Below are 27,240 nucleotides of genomic sequence, written 5' to 3'. Positions count from 1 at the left end.
AAAACTCTGTACCCATTAAACAATAGCTCCCATCTCCTCCCTATGTCCCGCCCCCCAGCACCGGCTCTTGGTAACCACCATTCTACTTTCTGTCTTGATGAATATATATATATATATATATTTGAGATGGAGTCTTGCTCTGTTGCCCAGGCTGAAGTGCAGTGGTACAATAATCTCAGCTCACTGCAACCCCCACCTCCCGGGTTCAAGCAATTATCGTGCCTCAGTGTCATTAGCAGCTGAAATTACAGGCGTGTGCCACCATGCCCAGCTAACTTTTATATTTTTAGTATAGACGAGGTTTCCCCATGTTGGCCAGCCTGGTCTCAACCTCCTGGCCTCAAGTGATCCACCTGTCTCAGCCTCCCAAAGTGCTGGGATTTATAGGCTTAGGCTACCACTTCCAGCTTCGATAAATTTTACTACTCTAAATATCTTATGCAAGTGGGAGTATACAGTAGTTATCCTTTTGTGATTGGCTTATTTCACTTAGCATAATGTCCTCAAAGTTTATACATGTCATGGCATGTTGCCCGTGTCAGAATTCCTTCCTTTTGAATGCTGAACAATGTTCCATTGTATGTGCATAACCACGTTTGGTTTATCCATTCATCCACTCATGGACACTTAGGCTGCATCCACCTTGTGTTAGTCTGTTAGTTCTTCCATAACAAATACCACAGATTTGGAAGCTTAAACAAAAGAAATGCATTTTTTCACAGTCCTGGAGACTGGAAGTCCCAGATCAAGGTGCCAGCAAGGTCGATTTCTCCTGAGCTTCTCTCCTTGTCTTGCAGACAGCTACCTTCTCACATGGCCTTCTTTCTGTCTGTCTCTCTGATATCGCTTCCTCATCTAACCCTAATTACCTCTTTAAAGGGGCTGTCTCCAAATACAGTATCATTGGGGGTTAGGGCTTCAACGTATAGATTTTGTAGAGACACTATTTTATCCAAAACATACCTCTTGGTTATTGTGAGTAATGCAGCCATGAGTATGAGTGTATGAATATCTGTTTAAGTCTCTGCTTCCAATTGTTTTGACTAGATATGCAGCAATGAAATTGCTGGATTATATGGTAATTCTATTTTTAATATTTTGGGAGCCCATCATTCTGTTTTGCATAGTGGCAGCACCGTTTTGCATTCCCATGGCATTATTTGTTAATCTTCAGGGTAGTTTTGCTCTTTCTGAGAGGTCACTGATTTCCAATGTCCTTCAGTAGGAAACTTGCCTGGGATCTTTCTGCTTGCCTCACAGCTGCTTGTTTACTAAATACTAAATCCTGCCAGAAACTTGGTGTCCCTGCTCCTTCTGCAGCTCCTGTCAACAGCCTCAGTTCTTGCTTCCACACTCAGCTGCTGGAAAAACATCCCAGAATGGAGGAGGAAGCCAAAAAAATGGCCCAGTCCCACACAGGTGTGTCACATGAGTTATGGGCTCCCAGACAGCAGCACCTGAGCTCTTAGGAGGTTTGCGCCGGGTCCCACCCCATCTCCGGGCATAGCAGAAGTGTGATCCTGAGCCTGCCTAGGCACCTGCTGCTTTCAGAATGGTGAAGAGACAACAGATTTTAGACATCCCTTGGTGGGCAGCTTGTAAAACACTACTGAAGGTTCATACTCACATCAACAGAATGGATCAAGGGGTGTGTGTGGGACTCAGTCTTGCATGGAAGGGAGGAGTTGGGGCGTGAGAGATGTTGGATAGATGTTTATGTGAGGAAAGGTGTGAAGGTGTGTATGGAGCAGGGGTGTGTGTGTGGAATAGTATGTGAAGGCATGGGAGTTGGATGTGGGTGTGTGTTGGGGGTGGGTGTGCATGGGTATGTGTGGAGTAGGCTGGGAGGTTTCAGGGGTTGGATGTGAGGGTATGAGGTATCTGTGGGGTAAGGGTGTGTGTGTGTGGAAGGTGGGGTGTTCGTAGGTGTGGGGAGTAGGGATGAGAGTATGGGGGTTTGGTATGAGCATCTGTGTGGAGTAGGAGGTGAGGGGTAGGTATGAGAGTGCCTGTAGGATGGAGGTGAGCACTAGGGGCTGAGGGTGTGTGTGTGTGTGTGTGTGTGTGTGTGTGTGTGTGGAGTAGGGGGTGAGGGTGTGTATGTGGCAGGGGTGGGGCTGTGGAGTGGGAGTGACACTGTGTGGGGGAAAGGATATGCAGAGGGTAGGGTGTGAGTAGGTGTGTGTGTACCTGTGTGTGTTGGAGGGTCCTAGCAGGGAAAGGACCACTGGCTCTGCTCCCGGTGCCCACCCCTGCTGGAGCTGGGAGGGTAGAAGAGCAGCTGAGACCTGCAGAACCTTCTCGTGGAGAGGGAGAGAGCCTGGCCAGGGACTCAGGCTGACTCACTTTCACCTGGTCGGGGGAATTAATTTGCTGGCATCTGCATCATGGCAGGATGCATGCGTCAATCTGTATGACTTTGTTCTTATTAAGAATCATGGGAGAAATTTTAAATGAGAAATGAAGAGAGTGGGTGGGAGGTTATGCTGAGGGCTATGAAAGATAAATTGCTTCTTCCTCAGTGGCTGGGTTATGCTAAATGACCAAGGTCATCTTCCTCCACCCTTTTCTTTCACCCTGTTCTCATGTAAGAGAAGTAACTTTAGAAGACACACACACACACACACACACAGACACACCCCAGCATACAGATGTGGATTAGGGAGCCTCAAAGCCCCTCCTAGATGCCAGGCAGCCTCTGCAGCAGTAACTCTTTGTGCACTGTGGTTTGCTGCAGTCTTTGCTTTGGAGGGACGATGGCTTTTATGAATGGTAGCCAGGGAGGGACTTAATGTCTTCTGCTTCCTGATGTCAGCACAATGAATGAAACACTCACAAAACGTAAAGCCTCAAGCACCCAGGAAGCAGATATCTTCTCAGATTGGTTCTCCAGATGCAGTGTCTCTTGCTGACAAAATCACCAGTCCCATGTGTCACAGATAATCCATATACGTTAGGATTTAAATGAGGCAGAAACTGAGCCTGCATGTGGAATGATGCGTATATGATTCTGGCACAACCAGTTCTTTCCCTGAAGCAGCTGTTGCCACCACCCTCTTCCTGCCAGGCAGTGGAGGAAGCTGCTTGCGGGAGCTGCGGACACACTGCTGTGTGTTAGGCATCTACTTAGCTGGCCTCATGTTCTGCTTTTGCTGGCAGAATTCCTTGCTAAAGTTGCAAGCCTTCGAATCTGATCTGTGCTTTGCATTTTTAACAAACCAGGAAGAAGCTTCTCAGGTGCATGGAGTCAAGGACCCAGCGCCAGCATCGACCCAGAATGTGCTTGCCGATGAGACAGATTCTGCAGGTAAGATACAGGGCTGGGGGTTGTCCTGAATTGTACTCTCAAGGTAGTTCAGTCTCTTGCTGGTTCACACTCAGCCTGAGTCCCTGAAGGAAAACAGTGCCTGGGGCAACATGAAAGCCCAAGAGGTGCTTCTGAGTTGCCCAGGAGTTGCTGAGGGGGAGCAGGAAGGATTGGGATTTGCTATAACATAGACCTGTCTAGATGGGGCCAAGAGTCACACTTACACAAATGGGTGTCATTTGTGTAAGCTGAAAGTACCCATCACAACTTCTAGTCTTCATTTTCCCATTTGGTCTCCTGGGACAAATGAGTGCTATGCTTATTTTATATTACTGGACCTAGATAACCTGTGCTGTCTTGAAATTCTTTTTGATGTGTTGAGGTTGGGGAAGTTTCCATGCTGCTACTTCCTTTCCTGTTAACTGCTTGTAAGATGATCCATGCATGCTGGGAAAGTGGGGGTGAGTGGTCAACTGACAGCTCATTCTGATCCTGTATTGTCTTGTTTGGTTTCCTTTTTTTTTTCATTAATTTCCTTGTCAAAAAGTCCCAAATTCAGTCTCAATTTTCTGTTAGTCTCTGGCTTTAATTCCAGGGATGGTAGATTGCCTAGCCAACAGCAGGCAAATTAATGTTCCCAGGAATATCTGGAGAGGAAAGAAACACTAATTTATATAAGTGAGAGCACAGCTTATGTTTTCTAACATAACGAAGAGGTCACAAGTTTGCAGGCTGGTTTCCAGATAAATGGTAGAAATAGGCTTAGGGAGCGTTCTTCATGAGAGGTCCTTAATCTCTAGGAGTTGAAGGCAAAGATTTACAAAGGTAATCTGTTTCAGTACCATAGCAATTGTACATTTTAGATACTCCTGTTGAAAGCAGACCCCGTAAATATATATACCTGCTATATGCCCAAATTAAAAGTAAAAATAAATAAACAATTTTAAAAATTTTTAAAGAAAAAAAAAACAAGAAAGAAAACAGACCCACATAGTCTAAGCAGGCAAATCAGTACTCTCCAGTGTTGGAATGTGTACTAATAATGGTGGCATATAACAGCTACTAGTAGTAGTTACTACCATTATTTAAAACATTCTATGAATCCTGGCACTGTTCTAAGCACTTTTTGTGTATTATATTAAATCCTTAAACTGACCTGTGAAGTACTACTATTTTTCCTAGGACACCGAAGCCTAGCATAGCATTGCTGGTGAGTGGTACATTGTTTCCCTATGGATGCAGGTGGCCAGTTGGCTGTCTTTGTTGCCCAGTGAGCTCTCCTGCTCTGTTGGCCATTATGTTTGGATGAGTGGCAAATAAAATTGAACAGGAGCCAACGTCAGGCCAATTAGCGATTTAAGTCAGATATTTGGACAACATCCCTTTTCTTCCCTCAACACCATATTCCACTCCCTGCAAACAAACAACATATTTAATACAAAACACATAAAGAAGTCTCAAGCCAAGTACAAATTAACTGTTGAGTTATTTGGTGATCTGGATTAACTATACAAGTTTCTGACAAAGTGTTCAGTAAAATATTTGTTGCATTTTGGATGTGGATATATTTTTTCTTCTTTTCATCATGACTTTTATGTGTCTTCTCAACAATTAAGAATAGTTTTGGATTTTCTCATTCGGCATGGGCAAGATTTTGTACAAGCTTATTATTCCTTGTTATAAAATGAAAATAAATACAGGGTTTATGTAGGGATTGCTCACACAGGGGAACTAGTGATACATTCCATGTTAAATATCAAATGGCAAAGATGTGCAGAAGTCTCTTTAGAGAGGAGGCTTGTGGGTTGCATGCTGGATTTTCCAAAATGTAGATGAATCTGAAATGTCTCAGAGACCTCCTGAGACAGTCTGGAAAACTAGATTGTAGAGACATCTAGAAAACTGATGTTTCCAGGGACCTAAGGAGTCTCTTCATTTGGCAGGGATATTGCCAAAGTGACAGGCCTTTGTAAGATGCCTTTGTGACTTAAATTATGGGATGGTTTGGTCTCACTGGGTTCTTAGATGCACTCTTACAGGAAGACGATGCATTTTTCTAATCAATGAGTCACTCAGGGAAGAAATTTATGCTCAGATCCATGGTTCTTAACTCAGGGATGGATTTCTAGAATGATCTTTGGACACCTTAAAACTTTAAGTTTTTTCATGTTAGTCCTGGTGAGAGGGTGATTGTGTAAGATGAGGACAGATGGCCATAGTCCATAAAAGATTATAGTAACTTATAAACAGTTTTCTCTTTCTTAACATCTAGCATTACCTCTGAGCCTTACATGTGTATAAATATTCCAATCATAATTGTTGTAAAAATTCAATTAGTAATTTTTGATGTCAATAACATGGACAAAATCTGTGATTTTGAACACGGATTTGAACATGTGATATGAACAAGTGATTTTCATAAGAATACCTGGATATAATATGCTGTCACTTAACCATAAATAGCAAACATTCATAAGTATAAATTCATGTGACCTAGTAGGTTTCAAATTCACTATAGACTTGATTGGCTTTAACTTGGGTTTATGGGTTGCCAAGATCAGTTCCACCTAGTAAGAGACTTGACATGCTCCCCTGTCCTAGACATCCAGTTGTAAACTGCATATGCAGCAAGAACACATTTCATGATACCCCTGGGGACACTGTATTCTAGATACTGTTCCAGAACCTTCTTACAGATCATAATTACCAGGAAGCTTTTCCAATGTGGAGATTCTCTGGCATCCTCTCTAGACAGTCTACGATGAAAGTCCTGGAATCTGTGTGTTTCATAAACCCTCCTGAATAATAGAACCACACTATTCAAGTGGACAGTGTCTTGAATTGGGAGATAATGTCAAGTTCTGTCTGACTCTGCTCTACCTCAATTTTGCCAATGGGAAGAGGCTCACAGATCACATGGGACTTATAACTCAGGGTCTGTGGCCAGTTGGCTCCGTCTGCTTACTTATTTCAGGAGGAGAAAGTCCACAGGTTGGGAGTGAGTGGGATGGGGCTATAGACAGATTTGAGGAACAGAGGGCCCTTAGGGAAAAATGATGGAGAGGAAATCGGCTGCAAGGCAGCTTGGGGTCATACAAAGGGAACCAACTGGCTTGGTTTGCACAGGATTGTCCTATTTTTAGCACGAAATATCTCACATGCTAGGAAATCTTCACTCCCAGGTATTCCAGGACAGTTGGTCACCCTACTTGTAGGTTGCAAACCACAACCTGTGAGACAGAAGCTGTTATAGACTGAATCTTTGTGTTTCCCCAACAACTTATTAAAATATATGTTGAAGTTTGCAGGTAGGACCTTGGGAAGGTGATTAGGCCATGGGATTAGTGCCCTTATAAGAGTCCAGAAAGCTAGCTTGCCCTCTTCCCTCCATGTAAGGCTGTAAGAAGTCAGCCCTCTGCAAGCTGGAAGAGAGCCCTTATCAGAAGTTGACCAGGCTGGCACCTGATCTTGAACTTCTAGCCTCCAGAACTATGAGAGATAAATTTCTGTTGTTAATAAGCCACTCAGTCTATGGTAATTTGTTACAGCAGCCAGAACTAAGGCAGAAACCCACATAATAGGCTCAAAATACCTCTGACTCTATCAATATCTTCTTACAGCTGAAGCAAATATTTCCAGCATGGAATTAGTAAGCACCTATTCTGATGTGATTGAATGGAAAATGGAATGAGGATTGTCTTTTCCACTGCTTATGATTTTAGAGTGTGGAGAAGGACTGTTCATGTTCCACATGACTCAGCATAGTAGTCTTTGTTCTGTCTGACCAAGGATGATTGATGGTTTGGAGTTTTAGCAAAAACTGTCACCAGAATAACTGCACACCTATTACTAAAATAATAATTCCATAGCAGTACTTTATTATATTTTTCTAAAATCTTGATCTTCAAATTGAACTTTCAATTTCGGTAAGACACTAATATAGTATGTCTATTTAGAGTCTACAATTATTCTCATGCAGAATTCTGCATAATCTATAGGTCTCTTCCAAAGTTGAAGTTGACATAGGTCAGAGTCAACCAGAACCTGACCTTTTCGCTCATATTTCCAGACACTGTCCACTTGACCAGAAGTTTTCAATTAACTGGAAATGCTTATTAAATTTACAGCTGTCTGAGATCCCTACCTTAAAATTAAAAATTAAAATATAAAGATGAGGCCTAAGAATCCCCACATTTGAAAAACTCCCTTGATGATTTTGAAGTGCAAGGAGGTTCAGTAATACTTTATAGAACACGGTGCCACTCCAGGGGTGACATGAAATATGTTCCTGCTGCAGGTGCAATTTAGAAATAGATTTCTAGAATAGGAAAGCATTTCAGATATCCTACTAGGAGCATCTGGTTATCCATAAAACTTGGTATTTCAGCCTATGTGGGGGCAACCCCAGATAGTCTTTGAAAGTCAGTAAGAAGAGATCTTCATTCAACCTCAGAAGTGCATAGAATTTCCAAATATCTTTTAGAAACTTAATTCATTATGGTGTGTGTGTGTGTGTGTGTGTGTGTGTGTGTGTGTGTGTATGTGTATGAGACACACCGAGACTTCTAAAGCCTTCTAGAGCCTTTATATATATTCAGGATGTACCATCTAATGCTTTAACTGAAAAAATGGCTACTATTATGGAAAGTAGTACTTCATTTATTTGTCCTAAGTTGGTTCCTTTAAAATAGAGGTTTTCAATTGGGGTCTACTTTTTGCTGCCCTCGAGGACATTTGGCAGTATCTAGAGACACAACTGGTTACAACGAGGGGGTGGACATTCCTGGCATCTGGTGAGTAGAAGCCAGGAATTCTGTTAAACATCCTGAAATGCACAGGACCACCCCTCTCCCTCATCAAAGAATTATCTGGTCCAGTAGTGCCGAATGGTGAATAGTGCTGAGGTTCAGAAACCTTTGCTGTAAAAGCTCTTAAGTGAATAACATCAACATTAGCTAACAATGACCTCTTTACTTGCATCAGGCATTAGTGAATGGATTGGGCATTAGTGGATGGATTTTCTTATTCTTCACAAGAACTCTATGATATAGTTTTCATTATCACCCCCAGATTAAAGATGAGGAAATAAACTTGGAGATGTAACTGGTGATATGGTTTGGCTGTGTCACCACCCAGATCTCATCTTGAAATCCCACGTGTTGTGAGAGGAACCCGGTGGGAGGTAATTGAATCATGGGGGCAGGTCTTTCCCTTGCTGCTCTCGTGATGGTGAATAAGTTGCATGAGGTCTGATGGTTTTCAAAAGGGGAGTTTCCCTGCACAAGCTCTCTTCTCTTGTCTGCCACCATGTGAGACAAGCCTTTCCCTTCTGCCATGAATGCTAGGCTTCCACAGCCATGTGGAGCTGTGAGTCCAATAAACCTCTTTCTTTTACAAATTGCCCAGTCTCGGGTATGTCTTTATCAGCAGCATGAAAACGAACTAATACACTGGCTGAAGGGCCCAAAGCTGCTGAGTAGAGGGTGGCTGGGTGGAAAGTGGGGAAGTGGTAGTGGGGCTTTCCCCACTCTGACTCCATAGCCTAAACTCTTCATCACTATGCTATTTACCATCCAGCTTAAATGGTAAGTCCCCAAAGTTCTAATATTACAGAATTTGGAATGAAATATATAGCTGGTCTATATACTCTCTATCTAATTAAAGTATTTTGAAAGTCATTTTAAAAATCCATCCCTGACTTTGTCTTGTCAGACTGAAGAGATCTAGATTTGTGGTTGATTTATTTGCTACAGCCCCTCTGTTTCTGTAATTTTGCCTCCTCTGATCGAATCCATCTCTAGGTCCCTGTGCCTCTTTTGATGTGTGTTTACCTGAACTGCATAGTGTATTTCACATGGAGCCAAATACTACAATTTTATTTGTAAATATCAGCAGAGGTACTATAGTTTTACAGAATGTCGCCACTGGAAGAAACTGGGCAAAGTATACAAGGGATCTCTATTATTTCTTACAGCAGCATGTGAATCTACAATGATCTCAATTTAAAAAAATGAATAAATAACGTGAAAATCGGAACAGGGGCATTTTATAAAATAAATATGAAATAATTATGCCTGTGGGATTGTTTTCCAAACCCTTCCTAGAGATGTACATTATTTTCTTGGCTTTTTTGTCATATCAGTATATTCTGTCAGAGCTCCCCAAATCTCATACCTGATTAAACTAATAGCTTAGTGCTTGCTATTTGTTAAGAGTAGCTGGCTTTGTTTTCTTTAATGGCATCACTTACTGGCCCGCAGTGCAAGTCATCTGCCACTATTGAACCTTTGCTTCATGGTTTATGAGCTTGTTCTATGGTTGCTTAGCATTTCACTCTGAAAATGTTAACATCATCTGCAAACTCAGATTTATCATTCTGCACTTCCTTTTCCATGCCATTTCTGAAATGTAAAATAAGATTAATTCAGGACCCATTTGCAAGGATTGGTACTGACATGTCCATCATAAAGACAGAAATTAATCACTTCCCTTAGCTGCATATTGTTAAGTGAACTTTGCATCCATTGCAAAACATGGCCCAATCATCATTCAGTTTTGTTTTAAAACAATCTTTGGCGTGAAAATCTTGCATAGACTTCTTGAAAACCCGGATATATTTTCATATCAATGGTTGTTTAAAAATTTCTTCTTCCATGTCATTTCTGAAATGTAAAACAAGATTAATCCAGGATGCACTTGCAAGGATTAGAACTGAATTAATTTCTTAAAATATTAATTCAACTCTGCCCTTTGCAAAAGGTTCTGCCTAGCTCAGAAAGATAGTTCCTTGTAGAACTTTATGTGCTACTTGGGTGATTTGGGACAGGTTATTTACTCTCTCATCCTCCTCAGTTTCCTTTTGTTTAAAATGGGAAAAAGCGTACTATCTAATTCCTAGGATTGTTGCGAGAATGGCATGCTATAATATATATGAAGGTCTTAGCTCATCTCCTGTGGTAAATGCTCCATAAATGTCAGCTGTCATTATGTTAAAAGCTGGGCATTCTTTCTGTACTCAGAACTCATGTCTCCTTTCCTCCAGTAGATAATGCTTACATTTGTCTTTAAATATGTATTCTATCATAATTTCTAACTACTTCCAGGGATTGGAAATGACATTTCATATTGTTCATTCCCTAGGTCCCCTCTAGAATCTTGCATATGATTGACATTACACTTATTCTCCTAAGCAAAAGGTATTTATAACAGCAATAATCTATAGAGCTGATGGCTGAATAAATACTACCTATTAAATTTGGAATTACATTTGTAACAATAAGATCTGTCCTGTGCTAAACCTATGACATAACTTGGCCAGAAAAGTTATCTACTATTAATAATTTTTCTGTGATTTTATAACCATCCTCATCATCTATGAAGAAAGGAGCTTTGCATTCACCCCTTGTTTTCTAAGGAAAGATTTCAAAATGTATAGATGACTGTAATACTCTGAGGCCACTTCTCCAACTGCTTTATAGGAAGGAAATATCAGTCCTACAGCCCAAACTGCCAGGTAGTTAGTTATTTTTTTAATTCACTTTTTATATTAGACCAAGTACTGTGTTATTATACCTGATTGTATTTGTCTTCAGCTGTTACAAATGAGAATTCTGAATTTGAAGAGACTTGCCTGGCCAAGGATATAACAACTGCCAACAAGTGGTATCACAGACAAAGCCCAAGCCTCTGACTCCAGAGCCTGGGCTTTTTAACCAGTAGCCTATAGTCATTACAAAAAATATTAATAGATTTTATTTTTCAGAACAGTTTTAGGTTTACAAAAAAATTGAACATACAGAGAGTTCTCAATTACCACTTTTCCCCTGCACACAGGTTTCCTATATATTTTAGTCGCTTTAAAAATACCTTTCTTTGGGTTTAGTATCAGCTTTTCATGCCTAGAAAGACTGCCTGGAAGTGACCAGATGGCATGCCCAGAAGCTTGGTGTCTGACACTGCTCTTGATGCCTCCCAGGCCCAGGGCTAGGTAGACAACCTGTCCTGTCTCTTCGAGTTCCTTGAGAATCATACATTCCTGTGGCTCTATCTGGAGCTGCTGGTCCAACTTCCCTGAGTGACTTGGCTAATTCAGCCTAACTCATGACACTTGAGATGAATCATTCTTGACTATACTTTCTAATTGACTTGGGATGAGACTAGTAAAAGGTACTGCCCACATCGAAGGTTGGAATTTCCTTCAGTGATCTTTCTGTTTGCTTTGTATGTTCAGTGTTCCCCAAATATTCTCCCCATAGTGCTTCTGCTCATAAATGAAAACTCCCATTTGAAAATAGCTTTTGTCATCTTAATAGCAGATTTTTATCAGCTGTACCACTAAGGTGATCAAGAAATTGCACTGGAATTTCAATTCGATTCAAGAATCGACTAGAAGACTTGGAGAGTCAAGTAGGCTGAAAAGGGATAAGCATCCAGCACCCAGCTTTCTCTGTATCCCTAGAGGGCACTTCTGAATATTCCACACTATGATGGATAATTTCTCTTTACCTAGCTCCACAGCTCAGGGAGAACCCTGGACCTGGGCAGGACATTGTTCAGCCTCGTTGTTATCTGAGCAGTTGGCTCCATTTTGGTGACATAGGGAGAGTAAAAGATGTTCTCAGAGATCAGAAGCTGTCCATTGGACATTTCCCTTGGTTGTTGCTCAAATTCAATGAAACTGAGAGAGATTAAATAATGCATCCCAGGTCACACCAGTGACAAAACTGGGACGAGAATCTGGGTCTTCCTGAGCCTGTGACTCGTGTTTTTATTCATTATGGCAAACTGCTTCTTGGGTTTGCAGGGTGACTGTCGTGAAGCCCAGCCCTGTTTTCGGGGTGACAAATTTCCCACCCCTCCAGCTCCCTAACACGTCTAGTGGTCATCTATAGAAACTGGCACATAGGACTGCTTGGAGTGCTGACCTCACTGCTCAGTCAGTCTCCCCAACCCAGAGTCCCTTTACATCTGCCCTCATTCCCACCTGACATGATGATACTGCTTCTCCTCTCTCAGTGCTCTCTAACCAAGGAAGCTCATCTGTTTTCTCAGCCTTGGTTATTGGGATGACTTCAGGTTTACCCATGTTCTCTCCCCTCTAACCATATAGCTAACCCTTTAGTGCCTCAGGAACTCAAATGCGACATACCTAAAACTGAACCCATCATGTATCCATCAGATGTTTTCTTGGTTGTTTTTCATCTTTGTTTTTGTGGCCCTATGTGTTTGAGTGATGATATTATCCTCCCTGCTGTCTGTCCTGAGAGAGGCTGGTTGAGAATGCTAAGGCCTGAACCTCATTAGAATCACGGACATGCTTTTGGCTTATTTATCATTTGAAACCAACAAAGCCTGAAGTTTGGCATTTTGGAATGTCCCTGCATGCTATTTATGAGCCCATCATGATGGGAAATCCCAAGAATGCAATTTTACGAATCTACACATCTCAGCACCCCATCTCAAGTTTTTGTAGATAGAGATTTACTTAGGTTTGGAATAGCTTTAAATTCACATTAGATAGATTTTTAAATCTGACTAACTCATTTAACCACTGAAATGTAGCATTTGCTTCTGCTTGGGGTTGCAGCCTGAGCAGAAGTGGTCTCTTGGCCTTCACACATGGATGGTAACTACTTTTCTTCTCTATGTTCCCTTCTGCTCAGTGACTGGGCTGCCAGAAACACTCTGGCTTCCAGTGTCAGAGATGTGGCATCTTCTATGTCAAGCACTGATCAAACTCTCCCTGACTGGAGATAGCCTAGTTATGCAACCTTTCCTAGTGAATTTAAAATGAAGAGCATATTACTACCAGCCTCATGTAGTTGTTACGAAGATTAAATACACGCAAAAAATCTCAGAATAAGATTGAGGACACAGTGAGTCACTTCATAAATATTAGATATGATGATTATTATGTTTTTATAAATAGGGACTCAGAGTAGTGACAACATGTTGAGGGGTATGTTGGTTCTTATTTTCCACATTAACCCTGTAGGGTTCAGTAAGAGAAGACAATATTCAACTTTCTTATTTTAATAATAATATTTGTTAAAAATAATGGGTCTCATTGATGCTGTGTTCAGTAGTTTCTATGCTTTATCTTAAGATTTCACCAACTACCCTATACAAAGGATGCATGGGTGAATATTGTTACTTTTCAGAGGAATTTGTTTTAATGTGTATTACTTTTTAAAAATGTAACTAGTACATCAAATTCATGAATTCTTGGCCATTACTTAGGATGAAGCATAAGCATAAGTAACAGCATTGTTACTACAGTAGTCTCCCCATATCCTGAGCTTCCCTTTCTGCAGTTTCAGGTACCCACAGTACAGTACAATAAGTATTTTCAGAGAGATCACATTTACACAACTTGTATTACAGTGTCTTGTTATAATTGTCCTATTTTACTGTTAGTTGTTGTTAATCTCTTACTGTGCCTAATTTATGAATTAAACTTTATCAAATCTCTCTCTATATATAGGAAAAAACATAGTATATATAGGGTTTGATGCGCTCTGTGGTTTCAGGTGTCCACTGGGAGTCTTGGAACTTATCCCCTGCCGATAAGTGGTGACTACTGTATTGGCACGATGTTGTAGAGAGTGTCTCCTTTTATTTTTCTTATCACAGTCCTGTGAGGAAGACAGGCCAAACAATGAAACTGAGAGGTGGGGAAACTGGCTGGAGCCCCACAGAAAGTATAGGCGCACCAAACTCCTGGATCCCAGACCCTTTCCTCTAAAACATACTGCATCGCAGGATGAGCCCTGGCAAGCTCCCCCTTCCTTGGGGATAGAAAGTAATGTGCCCCTAGGGAACAAAGGTTCCACCTTAGTTTAATATTGCCATCAGCTTCTCCCTACTGGGAAGTAGGGTCTGGAAGCAGTGGCCTGGACTCTTCCCAGGACAGCAGCAGCATTGGCTCTGAATCTACACTAGCCTCTTCTGAGCAAAGAGCTCAATAATTCTGTCTATACAAATACACACACATGTGCATGCGTCAGCTGATTTAATTAAGCCCCTTCTCAAATGGGGAGTTTGGACAAAGAACTGAGGGGTTACAAAATTACCAGTTTTTGACTGTGTTGTTTTTCAATTGGTTGCTTTGGGATCTTTCTGGCTCACAGCTTCCTTCAATAGTGAATTGGAGGCAAGGAGGTTAGGATGTTAATTGGGCCACATGGTAAATTATGCAAATGCCCAAGGGAAAACAGATGCCATATAAATGGAGGTTTACAATTACTGTTGCAATGCAGTGATGTGTGATTCTACAAAGTTATATTTTAGGACTCTATGGGTTCCAGAAACTGAGATCTTTCCCTGGCACTGCTTCACAGTCATGTTACTAGGATCCCAAGTATTTCCATTTTGGCATTATAAAACAGCAACCGAGAAGAGACCTTGTTAGTTTTGACCCTGGGGCCACAAATGAGCTGAAGGGTTGAAGGTCTCAGACCTTTTCCATTTCAGTAAAAATATGGTGGTCCCAGGTGCCTGCTAAAGATTATTTTCTTCCCTATTATTATTTCCAGAAGATATTTCCAAGAAACTGGTAACATGAATAAAACACATTTCTTCTTAGAGCCTAGTGGTTTAAGAAAAGGATTTGATGAGGAACCCATATACCTACTGGTGTATTTTGAAGGTGATATTATATGCTGTGAGTTATTGGTTACTAACACTTATTCCTGTTACTCCTGAGGGCTCTTTCCAAACTGCAGAGTTTTCTGGGTAAATTATTCATGGCAAGGGTGTTGCCTGTGGTGATGTGTGTCAGTCACACCATTACACCTTGTCTTGGGCTGGAGGCACTGCCATTCGCCTCCCTCCAACTCTTTTGTCATCACATCTATTTCTGACTAGCCTCAGCCACTGACAGTGCTGTCAGTGAGCTGCAAAGGCAAAATAGGGGGCGTTATCCATTCTCCAGTCTACAATCCACCAGGGGAGAAGCCAAGTGAAAACACAGGAGGACCAAATCAGACCTTTGATGTTACGCAAAGCAGATTGCATTTCGAGCTCTAGAGAACAAGGAGCCACTCTAAATCTGATTAAGATTCATCTGGTGCCAAATTGTGATAAGTGTTTATTTTGGACAAGCAGATCATCAGTGTTTTCAGGTTCTGCTTATTCATCCAGAAAACCTTTTGTTTTCCCCTTTCATTAGAGAAGAAGTAGTAAGAGAAAGCCTTGGCTGGTCCTGACTTGTCCGTTGAGCAAACTTGAGAAGGAGACTGGGCTGCTTCTTGAATAACTCTGTACAAAGCCCAGGGTGCAGAGCTCCTTCTTCTGGCCCCCCGACTCAGTTTCCTAATGATCTGATCCCCTGCTGCTGTGTCTTAGTCCCCTGCCCTTACTTCCATAGCAGAGGGGTACCTACCTTCTGGATGACCGTGAGGTGGGGAACTAACTTAAAAATGGATTGGTTCTAGTGAGAATTCAGGGACAGAGATGGCTACCCGGGGAGAGGGTTCAGAGCAGGTTTTGTGTATGTTTTTTGTTTTGCCTGAAGTAAAATGGTACATAGAGTTTTGGAGAAAAAAATAGAATAATTCCTGATTCTACCATGCTTTGTAGTTGCCATGTAACCTCTTGGATCTTTTAGTGCATCTATTTGTATATATAAACATGTGTGTTTATATAAAATGGAGTGTTTTGTTTTGAAATTTGTGGTTTCCATTTAGCATATTCTGAACATCATTCCTTGTTGATAAGCAGAGTTCTCCATCATTTTTGATGATTGCTGAATAATTTTCTTTCTGGGGACTCCTCTCCCCTCTCTTCCTCTTGTTTTTCTTTTTCTCTCTCTTCCTCCTTCTCCCTTCTCTCCCTTCCTTCACTGTTTGTTATCCCTTTTCTTCCTGATAATCTATAATCTTTTGCTCCAGCTCCGTTTTATTGTTTTCTTTTTATTGCTCTAACATTTTGTAATATACCCTCTGACTTATGCAAATAATGTGAAATAAAAAGAAGAGTGTTTTGTAGTTTGGGGTTGTGTTGATTGTATAACTCACACCAAACTTATTTGTTTCCTTTGTTTTGTTAAAAGCTTTGTAATATTTTCTGTCAAGGTTCTGTGAGAATAAACATGACAATATTTTGAAAGCTTTTCATATCCCCAGAAGGAAGAAATGACAAAGAGGCAAGCCATTATAATGAATGCTTATGATCTGTATTTAGGAACATGACAGTCTCAAGCCCTCTGTCACTTGTAAGTCTTGATGATTTGTCTCATTTGCCCAGACCCCTCACCAGTCCACAAAGATGGGCAGAATGAGGCTGACAGTGCACCAGAAGACCTCCAGTCTGTGGGGACCAGCAGGCTGCTCTATCACATCACTGATGGTGACAACCCACTGCTGTCGCCACGATGCTCCATCTTCAGCCAAAGCCAGAGATTCAACTTAGACCCCGAGTCAGCCCCATCTCCACCCAGCACTCAGCAGTTTATGATGTGAGAAAACTGTTTTGTTGTTGTCTTCATTTCATACAGTTTTTCAAATACCACACTGATAAACTACAATGAAGTGTGACTGAAATAGCACAAATGTGCCTGCCTAACACAACTGCGAGACTGGAACAATAAATGACAAAAATTAGTGTACTTGCTAGTTGGGGATGCCATTGCAGGCCTTGATACCTCAAGAGGAAATGGTCATGAGAGACAGGATAGCCCAGGGGCTCACATGTTTGAACATTTTTGGTGAAATGACCAGAATCTTAAGTATATGTACATGCACATATCAGACATATCACTCTTGATGAGCTCAATATTCTTTCCATGTCCAGTGGTAGCATCAATGGATGAGTTGTGGGAACACTTGGGAGCTGTCCATCTACATTTCTTCTTAGATTCTAGAAAAGTGGTAGCTTACAATAGCTACCCTCGTCCAAATAGTGTGTGTGTGTGTGTGTGTGTGTGTGTGTGTGTGTGTAATCAGATGCTGGCCCCCTACACATTCCACTTGGAATTTGCATTTGAGATTGAGGAACTATGTGTTTTTTATGTTTAAGTTCCATAAATAATTTTGATGTATAATTAAGATTAAGAATCCCTTGGCTAAATATATGCCCAGGGAATCCCTGGTTTCTCCCTCAGAACTCATGCCATTTTTTTCTTGAATTTATCTAACCCTGGGTCCATGAACTATCTATCGATGGACCTGAAAGAGTTAGTGAATTATTGCTATTGCATGTAAAGTGTGTGTTATGTGAAGGGGTGTATGTAATTTCTGGAAAAGAGGCCCATCCTTTCATCATATTAAAAAAAAGTCCTGTTATGTCAAGAAAAGTTAACCACTCATCTAAATCTTCCTTGAAAATGTTGGTAGGTGTGGCTTGTGCAACCTATTGAGGACAGGGCCTCAACAGTGCTGTCTCTTTCAAGTCTTAAATTGGCCTCCTCTAAGCTTTACAAAACGCATTTCCTGGACTAATATTTTCACATTTTACACTAAAGTCCCAGACAACATCCACCCATAACACAGTTTTGTGATAGGGAGTCTCCATTAATGAGCAGATGCTACCATGGTGGCCTCATCAAATAATGAACTTCCCTCTGGACTTCTCTGACAATCCAGGAATTTTGGTTTGTAGATCAACAGAACTGTTTACTGGAAGCCCACTGTTTTTGATACTCCTTCCTCCCTGTAATCACTGCAGGGCACGGAGTTCTTCACGCTGCAGCTGTGGAGATGGCAAGGAGCCACAGACCATCACCCAGCTCACCAAGCACATCCAGAGCCTCAAGCGGAAAATTCGGAAATTTGAAGAAAAATTTGAACAAGAAAAGAAATACCGGGTAAGAACCCTGGGGTTTGACATAGGAGCGGACTGGTCAGAGGTGTGTGGATTGTCCTCAGCCTCTGTCCTTCCTTTCTGGGTACCCTTCTTTGCCAGGGGACAGCTCTGTTCCCATGGGCCAACCTGGACCTATCACAGAGTCTTCATCTTCTATCTGTCTTGTTCTCACCTGCTGTCAGTTGATCTCTGCTAGGATATTTTCTAGTAACGGATTACAACTATTATTTCCAAACTTATTTGATTATTGATCTCGCCTTTTTTTTCCTGAGAAACAAAATTTGGAAAGCTTTTTAATTATGGTCTTCTTCTTCTTTTTGTTTTTTGTTTGTTTGTTTTGTTTTGTTTTTTGTTTTTGCTTTTTCTCAATTGCATTTTGGTAAGAACTTATTAAAGACCAAAGGGAGGAGTCTCCAATTGTGGAACAGAATGAGGGAGAGATGGTTTCTTTGACAGTAAAGTATTTCCTAGTTGGTGAATGAGGACCTCTCAAGTGACATCTGTTCAGGCCACTCATAAGAACCAACCCTAAGCCATCCTTTCCCCATCAGAGAGATACTAGTTTTCATGCTAGTACTGCAGTGCAGCAAACATGAGCCTCCTTTCTTCTTATGTAAGAAACAATAGGGTCATAGGTAAGTGTCTTGATCGTCAGTGTTGCTTTTATTTTCTCCAGTGGTGACCATGGCATACAGAAAAAGCATATCCACAGAGAACTGGACAAAGACATTGGGTCTTCGGCAGAGAGCCCAGAACAGCTTGTTATTAGAATAAAAGAGAACAGGGAATAATCTCTCATACATCTTGAAATATTTAAAGGTTCACTAAACACTTGGTACAGAGGCAATTGGAAAGTTCTTGTGAGTATGGAGTAAGTGGTGGGGAGGGAGGTGAGAGTGGATAATATTCCACTCTTCCATTATTCCTGTCCTGCTTCCCACAGTGGCCTCAAATTCACTGAAGGAGGAGTTTTAAGGAGCAGATTTTAGCTTTGCAAAAATGGGGGAAAAATCAAGATTGGCTTTCCAGGCAACTTTAGTCGGGATGTTGAAGATCGTCTTCCCCAGAGTCAGGCAGTCACCGCTATTTGTTGTCTTTTGCAGAGCAGAAGGGAGCTCAACACATTATTAGTCCAGGATTTTATTTTACAGATAATGAAACTGACACCTGATGGAAATGACTTGCCTAAGATAGTTGTGTTCTATCAGGTCACAACTTGGGTCAGTGGATTACAGATGTGTAAGTTTTGCAATAGAATAGAAGTAATTTTTTTTTTTTTTTTTTTACGTAGCGGCATGAGACGGAATCTCGCTCTGTCGCCCAGGCTGGAGTGCAGTGGCGCAATCTCGGCTCACTGCAAGCTCCGCCTCCCGGGTTCACGCCATTCTCCTGCCTCAGCCTCTCCGAGTAGCTGGGACTACAGGCGCCCGCCACTGCCCCCGGCTAATTTTTTTGTATTTTTAGTAGAGACGGGGTTTCACCGTGGTCTCGATCTCCTGACCTCGTGATCTGCCCGCCTCGGCCTCCCAAAGTGCTGGGATTACAAGCGTGAGCCACCGCGCCCGGCCGAATAGAAGTAAAATTTTTGAGTGACTGCTTTTTAAAATATCCAGATATCCTGGGAGAAGTTGATTTCACCTGTTTGCTGCTGGGGTGTTACTGGATCTATGATGTCCTCGTATTGGAAAATACAGAGCAACAACCAGGGGCTCAATTCCCAACACCTGTTAACATTCCTTATCTGGCCGTTCTTGAGTTAGACTATTTTGGATTTTAATCCAGCACAGCTACTTAAGAACTCTGTGATTTTGGACTTGTTATATTTCTGAGTCTCAGTTTGGTCATTTGTAAAATGGAGTATTAGGTAGTGACTTCTTAAGTCTGTAAGTAGTAAATAAGGAAGTACATACATATTGCTTATTACAGTGTTTGGTACAAAGGAAGTAAATGGTCCTAGATAACACTAACTTTTTAATCTATGAGTTATATATTTAAATAGGATACTCCATAGAAGTCTCTGCCTTGTCAGAAAATAAAGGAAAACTGTACATGTTAATTCTCCACTGGAGTTTTCTACCCACAGCCACAGATCTTGGATGCTTATTTTGGAAGAGAATTTCTCCTGGAAATACCTCCTGCCTTTGTCTAGAGTTTTCTGAAGCTAGAGCTCACATGCACATGCACACACATGTACACACATACACACACAAACATAGACTTAAATACACATATGGAAGGACAGATCAGGGAGCAGTAGGGGAAGGAGGCTCCTTGGTCACCGCTGCTTCAGTGTGTATAAAAGTCTTTGTTATCAGAATCTCACAGGTCTCAGGAAACCCTTGTCCTTCCTGTCAGGGTGCCAGGCTGTGCTTAGAGGTTTGACATGTCAATGGGCTTTAATTGGTTGCTGTGTGTAAGGCTCCCCTTCCTGGCAGCCTGACTGTGGAATTCATAGCACCCACTGCTAATTTTTGAATCTGGGCTCCTGCTGGGCCTCTGTGCTATTTTGATACCCATGTATCACGTATATCTTTCCATCTCTGTTTACTGTAACCATTTTATATACCTACCCCAAATTCTCTACATCTCTACATCTGATTTTGCATTTGATTATTGGACTCTTGGGCTAAGAAAAGGCTGCGTCAGCCAGATGTCTACTTTCAGTGGAATCAAGGAATGTTAGAATTGGAAAGAATCAGTCAGTCTTTTGTCTTATCTGACAACTGAAGAAACTGAGGCCCAGAAAGGGGAAGTGATTTCCCCAGAATCACACAGCAAAGAATAGTTCTAGCCAGAACAGCAACTGAGGTCTTTTTATAACCCTCCCAGTAATCTTTCTAATGTGTCTTTTTGAACCATCTTTGGCAGATCACAAATGTCATACAATGGCACTTAGGAGGTCAATTTTAATTGCATTGAACAAAACCTAAACCTATGTAATTTCCGTGTGTATGACTTTTGGGGTCTTTTGAATCAGAATATTTCACTTAAGAAGTTAAAAGTCTTGAAGATCTACAGCTTGTATATGAGAACTTTCCATGTGATTTGAGAGCTGCCATCCATGTGAGTTTGATTTAACACTTTTAACAGCTTCTTCAAGGGTAGGGAAATAAATTCATTTCAGAAACTAATTTCAGGCTTTAAATTATTTTGTCAGAAATTTAGCCTTAAATTTCTTCTAAGTTCTATTCACCGTAGTAAAAACTTATTTCTTTTGCAGCCACTGGCTTAAGGCCTTAGGATTTTGTGTGTGTGTGTGTGTTTGTTTTTATCATATTTCAAAAGATGGAAATAACTGTGTGGAACAGATCCAGTGAAGCATTGTTCAACAAGATGTATTCTCAGATCGGAGTGGAGAATTCTCTGAGGATTTTGGGAAACCAAATGTAAAACATTGACTTTCTGTGTAACCAGACTGCTACCCCAACCAAAGTACTAGACTATACAGTGCATCATTCTAGCAAACCATATATAGGACTAGGCTAAGCTGTTTTAGAGAGCTGGGGATTGATGGCCATGTGTCACTGTCCATGGTTCTGAAACCAGGAATTTTTTTTTTTTTTTCTCCTACCCCTTCCCCATCCCCCTGCCATCCCTCAGAGAAACCAGTCTCCTATTCAAGCTCTTCTAGGAAAGAAACATTGTCAATCTTCTTTTCTATTTTAATTTTAAAATGTATGGTTTTTAAATCACTTTAGAAGTGACAGAATCATGCCTTGTGTTTTACAATGAGCATACCTAAACTTATGTACACGTGATGATCCTGTCACACAGTAGTTTTTTCCTTTGAATTTTAAAAATCTGCCATCTTCCTGTGCCTCCCTCTCACCAACAACCTGCCATTGTTGCATGGATTTAGTGGATCCTTAAAGAAAAAATGACAGAACCCCTAGATTTGGTCATTAACTGCACATATTTCAGGCTATTATGTTTATGATCATGTCATCTTGAGCACATTTTATACTTCCTTGTACATCCTTAATTTAAAGTAACCATTAATTTTCTTCAGCCTGCATGTAAGTTCCTATGGTAGCCTTGACTTGTTTAAGAACAGTTTTTACTGATCTGTGGGGGTAGAGGGACAGTATGTTTGGCTACCACTAGTGAAGGTATTAGAAATCCACACATCCTCCTAACAGACTGACTTCTCGGGAATATTGTCAGGTTTTAGAGATTCTGGGGTCTCCTTTCTTTAGCTTAGAGGATATAACTGATAAGAGCTAAATCTTCCAGTTTTTCAGTATTCTCCCATGGGTTATGGTCATAAGCATGTGTGTGAGCCACAAGCAAGGTAGTAAGCACTGGTTTTTATCAGTGCAGTCATCTGCAGTGCTACAGAAAATGGCCTGGCAATGGGGTATATATGGGCTGTGGGTGACCTGCAAGGTGATTGACAGTTTGACTGTAGGGGCACTGGCATGGTCAGGACTATGTGAAAAATGTTAAGTGACCAGGCACATTTAGAAATAATGCCCATAGCAAGGATGAGAGAGTAGAGGAGGTCAAGAATATTTACTGTTTCCTAGAGGTAACTTCATCAGAAGCAACTCCATCAGAAATTTCACACCCGAATTTCTCTCCCAGCTTTATATATTCCTAAACTATCTCTGTGTAGCTCAGCTGTTTAAAAATTTTGTTTTTCCTTTTCTCTTTTTCTCCCCCACCCTCTCCCTCCTTCCCTCCCTTCTACCCCCATTTTTTCCTTCCCTTGGTAGCCTTCACATGGTGACAAGACTTCTAATCCTGAAGTCCTGAAATGGATGAATGATTTGGCTAAAGGTCGTAAACAGCTCAAAGGTAAATCCCAGCCAAAGGTCTTTTTTTCCTCATAAAGGAAGCAGTTAAACTAGTGATAATGTGCTCCAGAGCATTTTAGATTCATTTCCACCTGTGCCCTCTTGCACCTTGTTTCCTGCTTAGACTGTAGCTCCCTTTTGAAATAAAGCATCTTGTATCTCTGTCATTGTTTGGCCCCATGTAATAAACCTCCTTACAAAGAAACTGAGGACCTCCAGACTCCCAAGTGGAATGATTCACTTCAATGCCAGGAACATTTCAACATGTGGAGCACTAACCTCCCTAGGTTATTGGATTGTTGGATGTTAGAAACAGAAGAGGCCTGAGAAATCATTTACTCCACACACTTCAGTGCATGGATGAGGACATTTATGCTCATAGAGAGGGGAGGGTTACATAGCTGGAAGGTGGTGGACCAGGTGTAGAATGTGGTTCTCCTGCCATATGGGCTAGTGTCCTTCTTTTTCTGTCTTTCTCTGGAGATGGTGGTGAGAGTATTAACTCTAAAATCCATTTAAAATAGACTATTGTAATTTACCAATAAAAAATTATTTTCTTCCTCTCTCCACACTCTAACTTTAATACTTAGAGACATGGGAGTTTTTCCAAATTTCTGGAAGGAGAGTGACTAAAAACAACTAGAAGGGAATATTAATTTAGTGGTATTAAACTGTAATGATGTGGCAGGTTTATAAAATATGCAATGTTTAAACATCAAGACAAAGTCTAACTAGGAAACAAACATCAAACAAAGAAAATGAGCTGTGTAATTGAGAAATCAATATAAATGCCTCATTCAAACAACCAGTACCCTTGCATACTCTAAAATGTAATTCCTTGATAAGTCTCAGGGGGCTTTTTTATTTTTAGTTATCTAGGTTTATATAAAGCCACATTGTAATAATTCCTGGATCTTGAAAGCTACCATAAGACAAAACAGAAAAATCTGTCAAGTTGGGGCTGACCCTCCCATCTACCCTTTCCCATCCCCTCCTGTATTTCCTTAGGTGTCTACATGCATAATGTCTTCCAGAATTATTTGTGTTTCCACAGGAGCTCTTGATGAACCCATAACTCCATAATCTAAGTAAATAAATCTTTGGGTGTGGAATTTCGGGTGCTACAGTACATGGCAGATGGGGCCAGGCACCACTGGTTTACCTGCAAACTCTTCCTCCTCTGAAATATAAACCACTGAGCTACTCCCACACATAGCCTCCACCTCCATGAGATCCTAGCCTCTAGAGCCCTGTTTTCACAACTGATTGGGAGCTTATGCTAACGGCTCTGGTTATAAGGGTTGCCGTTGCCCTGTGGAAAGCCATCATTAGTGTTCATTTCTACAGAGTTGGCATCAGGGGAAGGAATTCCTGAAAGTCTCTCCGTTCTTATTAGGACTAGTGGGTTCTCTTTGCTTATGATAACTCAGAGCATTTCTCTTAGAACTAAAGCTAAAGCTATCAGAAGAACAAGGGAGTGCTCCCAAAGGTCCACCTAGAAACCTGTCCTGTGAGCAACCCACAGTCCCCAGAGAAAATGGAAAGCCGGAAGCTGCGGGCCCGGAGCCAAGCTCCTCTGGAGAAGAGGCTCCAGACGCTGCCTTGACATGCCTGAAGGAGAGAAGAGAGCAACTTCCTCCCCAGGAGGATTCTAAGGTACATCACCATGTCTTGTTATATAGAGGGCCCCTATACTCCACACAGTGCTAGTGAGATCATCCAATTTGTCAGAGCACTTTGCCATTACATCAATATTTTTATTAGCCTGGCTCCAAAATTTCAGATGAGTTCCTGATAGGTTACTGGCCACGAGCAGTAGTGCCACATGATGCCAGGCTATGCCACCATTCTGGAGGTTATAGTATTGTATGTTGATAGGAAGTAAATGGCAAGGACACCAGGGTATATCATATCCCTTTCTCCCCAACTCTCCCCACCCGCAAATTAGCAAATGGACCCAAGACTAGGAAATATGCATATTGCCTAAAAGGAAAGGACTCCAATTACAGCCCCTTTCCTCATGTCTTATTAAAAATAATAAAGCAGGGATGATCTATAAATAGTAAGGAAAATTATTTGGTGTTTATATAATAAGAATAGAGAGGTAGGGTTTTTTGGGAGTGTTAGGTTGAAATACAAGTCTTCAGCTTTGGATATCTTAGTTTTGAAGTCTCTGTGAGGCATCTAGATGGAGTTGTCAGGCATTTGAATATATGAGCCTGGAGCTCAAAGAAAAGATTTATTATATTTTACAAAGAAGAAAAGACTGATTAGTATTTACCTGGTTAATCTCTCCTTGTCATGCATATCTATGCTTCCATTTCAATTATGGAAAGGAAGCTTTCTTGTAGTCCCCTGTCTCAACTCTAAGACTGGTGTGATTGACTTTCAGTGCTCGAATAACAGATGTAACTACCCTATCACAGCTCTAACTATCTTGCAGGCCATTTTCTGTTTCTTGTACTACATACATCTTGAACTTCTTACATGGAAGCACTATTTATAGGTCATGACCTCCCCTTTTCTGTACATAGTGGGTATTGAATAAATGTTTGCTGAGTGAATGGAAAAATGAGCAGATGAATGAACAAACTAGCATATTTAATTTTCAAATGAAGTCTTCTTGAGGAGAATGCTGCCTTTCCCTGTTCTATTGTACATTACCTGGTATTAATCATAAAGTGACAACATATTCCAAATCTCAAAAGGCTCAACATATGCCCCTGGATTAGTCATTTACATAAGGACTTGTGATCTACAAGTAGAAATGGGCCTGTGACCACATCTTTCTTTATGAAATACCTTTAGCCTTAAAACAACAACAACAAATACATGTGAGGAGTGAAGAGAAGGTTTCATCCACTCAGCCATCCTATCCCTGAGCCCACCAAGATTCTATACTTCTGTGATAGTCAGTGGGTAACTTCTGCATATATATACAGAAACTCTCAGGTATATCTGTGGTTTTCCATCCTTCAATGCTTCTGAAGTTCTTTCCAGTATTTTAAAGTCACTTTGACCATCTCTATTAAAGCATCTTGGTCAACGTCTAAATCTCTGTTCTACTCAATTAACAAAGGTAGTAAGAAGAGAGTTGGGATTGATATAGTAGACTTAGAACAGGACTCAGCACTTGAACCAGCCACTTTCTAACCATGGGCACTTGGCAAGTGAACTGATTCTCTGAGATTCAACTTCCTCATCTGTAAAATACAGGTAATACCTACTTATATAATTATCATGGTAATACCTACTTATATAATTATCATGACAATAAGAGAGAAGCCTACTGACTTGTGGATAATAGTTCATTTGCAAAAAGCTTTAAATGCCAACTATGTGTTGTGAAGTAGAATAGATGCTAGATATAAAAAATAAAAAGATATCGAAGTCATGGGGGGGTGGTCAATGCCCTCATGTACTTCATGTTGTCCTGGGAGTGGGGATACAACAAGAAATAACTCAATAAAAAGAAATCATTAAAAATGTTGATAAGTACTATGCAGTATATTTGACCGGTGATACGATAGAAAATAATGGGTATAGTTTCTACTTTAGATAAAGTGATTAGGAAGGCCAAGAGGTGACGTTTAAAGAAGAATCAGCAGGCCAAAGAGAGCAGCAGAAAACATTCTCAACAGATGGAATTGCAGGTATGAAGGCCATGATGAAAGGAAGAGCTTGTTGTGCACTTTGAATTCTCAGGTTTGAGGGTTGGAGAACAGGATGGCATAAGATCAAGTCAGAAAGACAGATTAGAACCCATCACACAGAACCTTTACAGCTGTGGGAAGTATTGGGAAGTTGTTGAATGGTTAAGAGCAGAAAAGTGACATGACATGATTACATTTAACAGATCTGTCTGATTGCTAAGTGGAGGATACATCACAGGAGAAAAGAATGAAAAGGGGAGATGGAATGGGTGGCTTGGATTAGCATGGTGGCCTTGGAGAGGGAAAGAAGTGGATACATTCAAAGTATATTTTGAACGTAGAATCAAAAGGACATGTTGAAGCATTAGATGGGAGGAAATGAAGGCAAAGAAGAATCCGGGATGGTGATGGGTCCATTTACTGATACAGAGAAAAACTAGAGGGGCACACTAGAGTTGTAGATAAAAACATAAACTATAAGTTTGGGATATATTACATTTATTATCTTTCAGGAATAGGGTGACCAATCGTCCCAGTTTGCCCAAGACTTTTTTGCTTTTAGCACTGAAAAGCTCACGTCCTGGGAAATGCCTCAGTCCTGGGCAAACTGGGATGGTTGGTCATCCTACTGAGGCATGTAAGTCAAATAGACACATGCAAATGAGAGTCGGAAGATCAGAGA

The 27,240-nt window shown here is 41.0% G+C and overlaps 1 protein-coding gene across 10 annotated transcripts in view; it reads left to right on the top strand.

Moving 5' to 3' along the window:
- The window catches only part of FAM13C (family with sequence similarity 13 member C), a 117,052-nt gene that overhangs the window by 75,977 nt on the left and 13,835 nt on the right, over positions 1 to 27,240 (top strand). For 7 of the 10 annotated variants that reach the window (XM_032137776.2, XM_032137767.2, XM_032137783.2 and 4 more), the window contains 5 exons: positions 3,223 to 3,307; positions 16,553 to 16,763; positions 17,972 to 18,110; positions 22,825 to 22,906; positions 24,350 to 24,561. In XM_032137776.2, coding sequence (XP_031993667.1) covers positions 3,223 to 3,307; positions 16,553 to 16,763; positions 17,972 to 18,110; positions 22,825 to 22,906; positions 24,350 to 24,561 — 729 coding nt within the window. The remainder of the gene's footprint in view (positions 1 to 3,222; positions 3,308 to 16,552; positions 16,764 to 17,971; positions 18,111 to 22,824; positions 22,907 to 24,349; positions 24,562 to 27,240) is intronic. The other 3 variants (XM_032137827.2, XM_032137834.2, XM_032137849.2) reach the window with 1 other exon arrangement.

This window comes from Hylobates moloch, unplaced genomic scaffold, assembly GCF_009828535.3.
Source record: "Hylobates moloch isolate HMO894 unplaced genomic scaffold, HMol_V3 SCAFFOLD_3, whole genome shotgun sequence".
In the NCBI taxonomy this organism is placed as follows: Eukaryota; Metazoa; Chordata; class Mammalia; order Primates; family Hylobatidae; genus Hylobates; species Hylobates moloch.
This window is presented reverse-complemented; position numbering and strand designations above follow the sequence as displayed.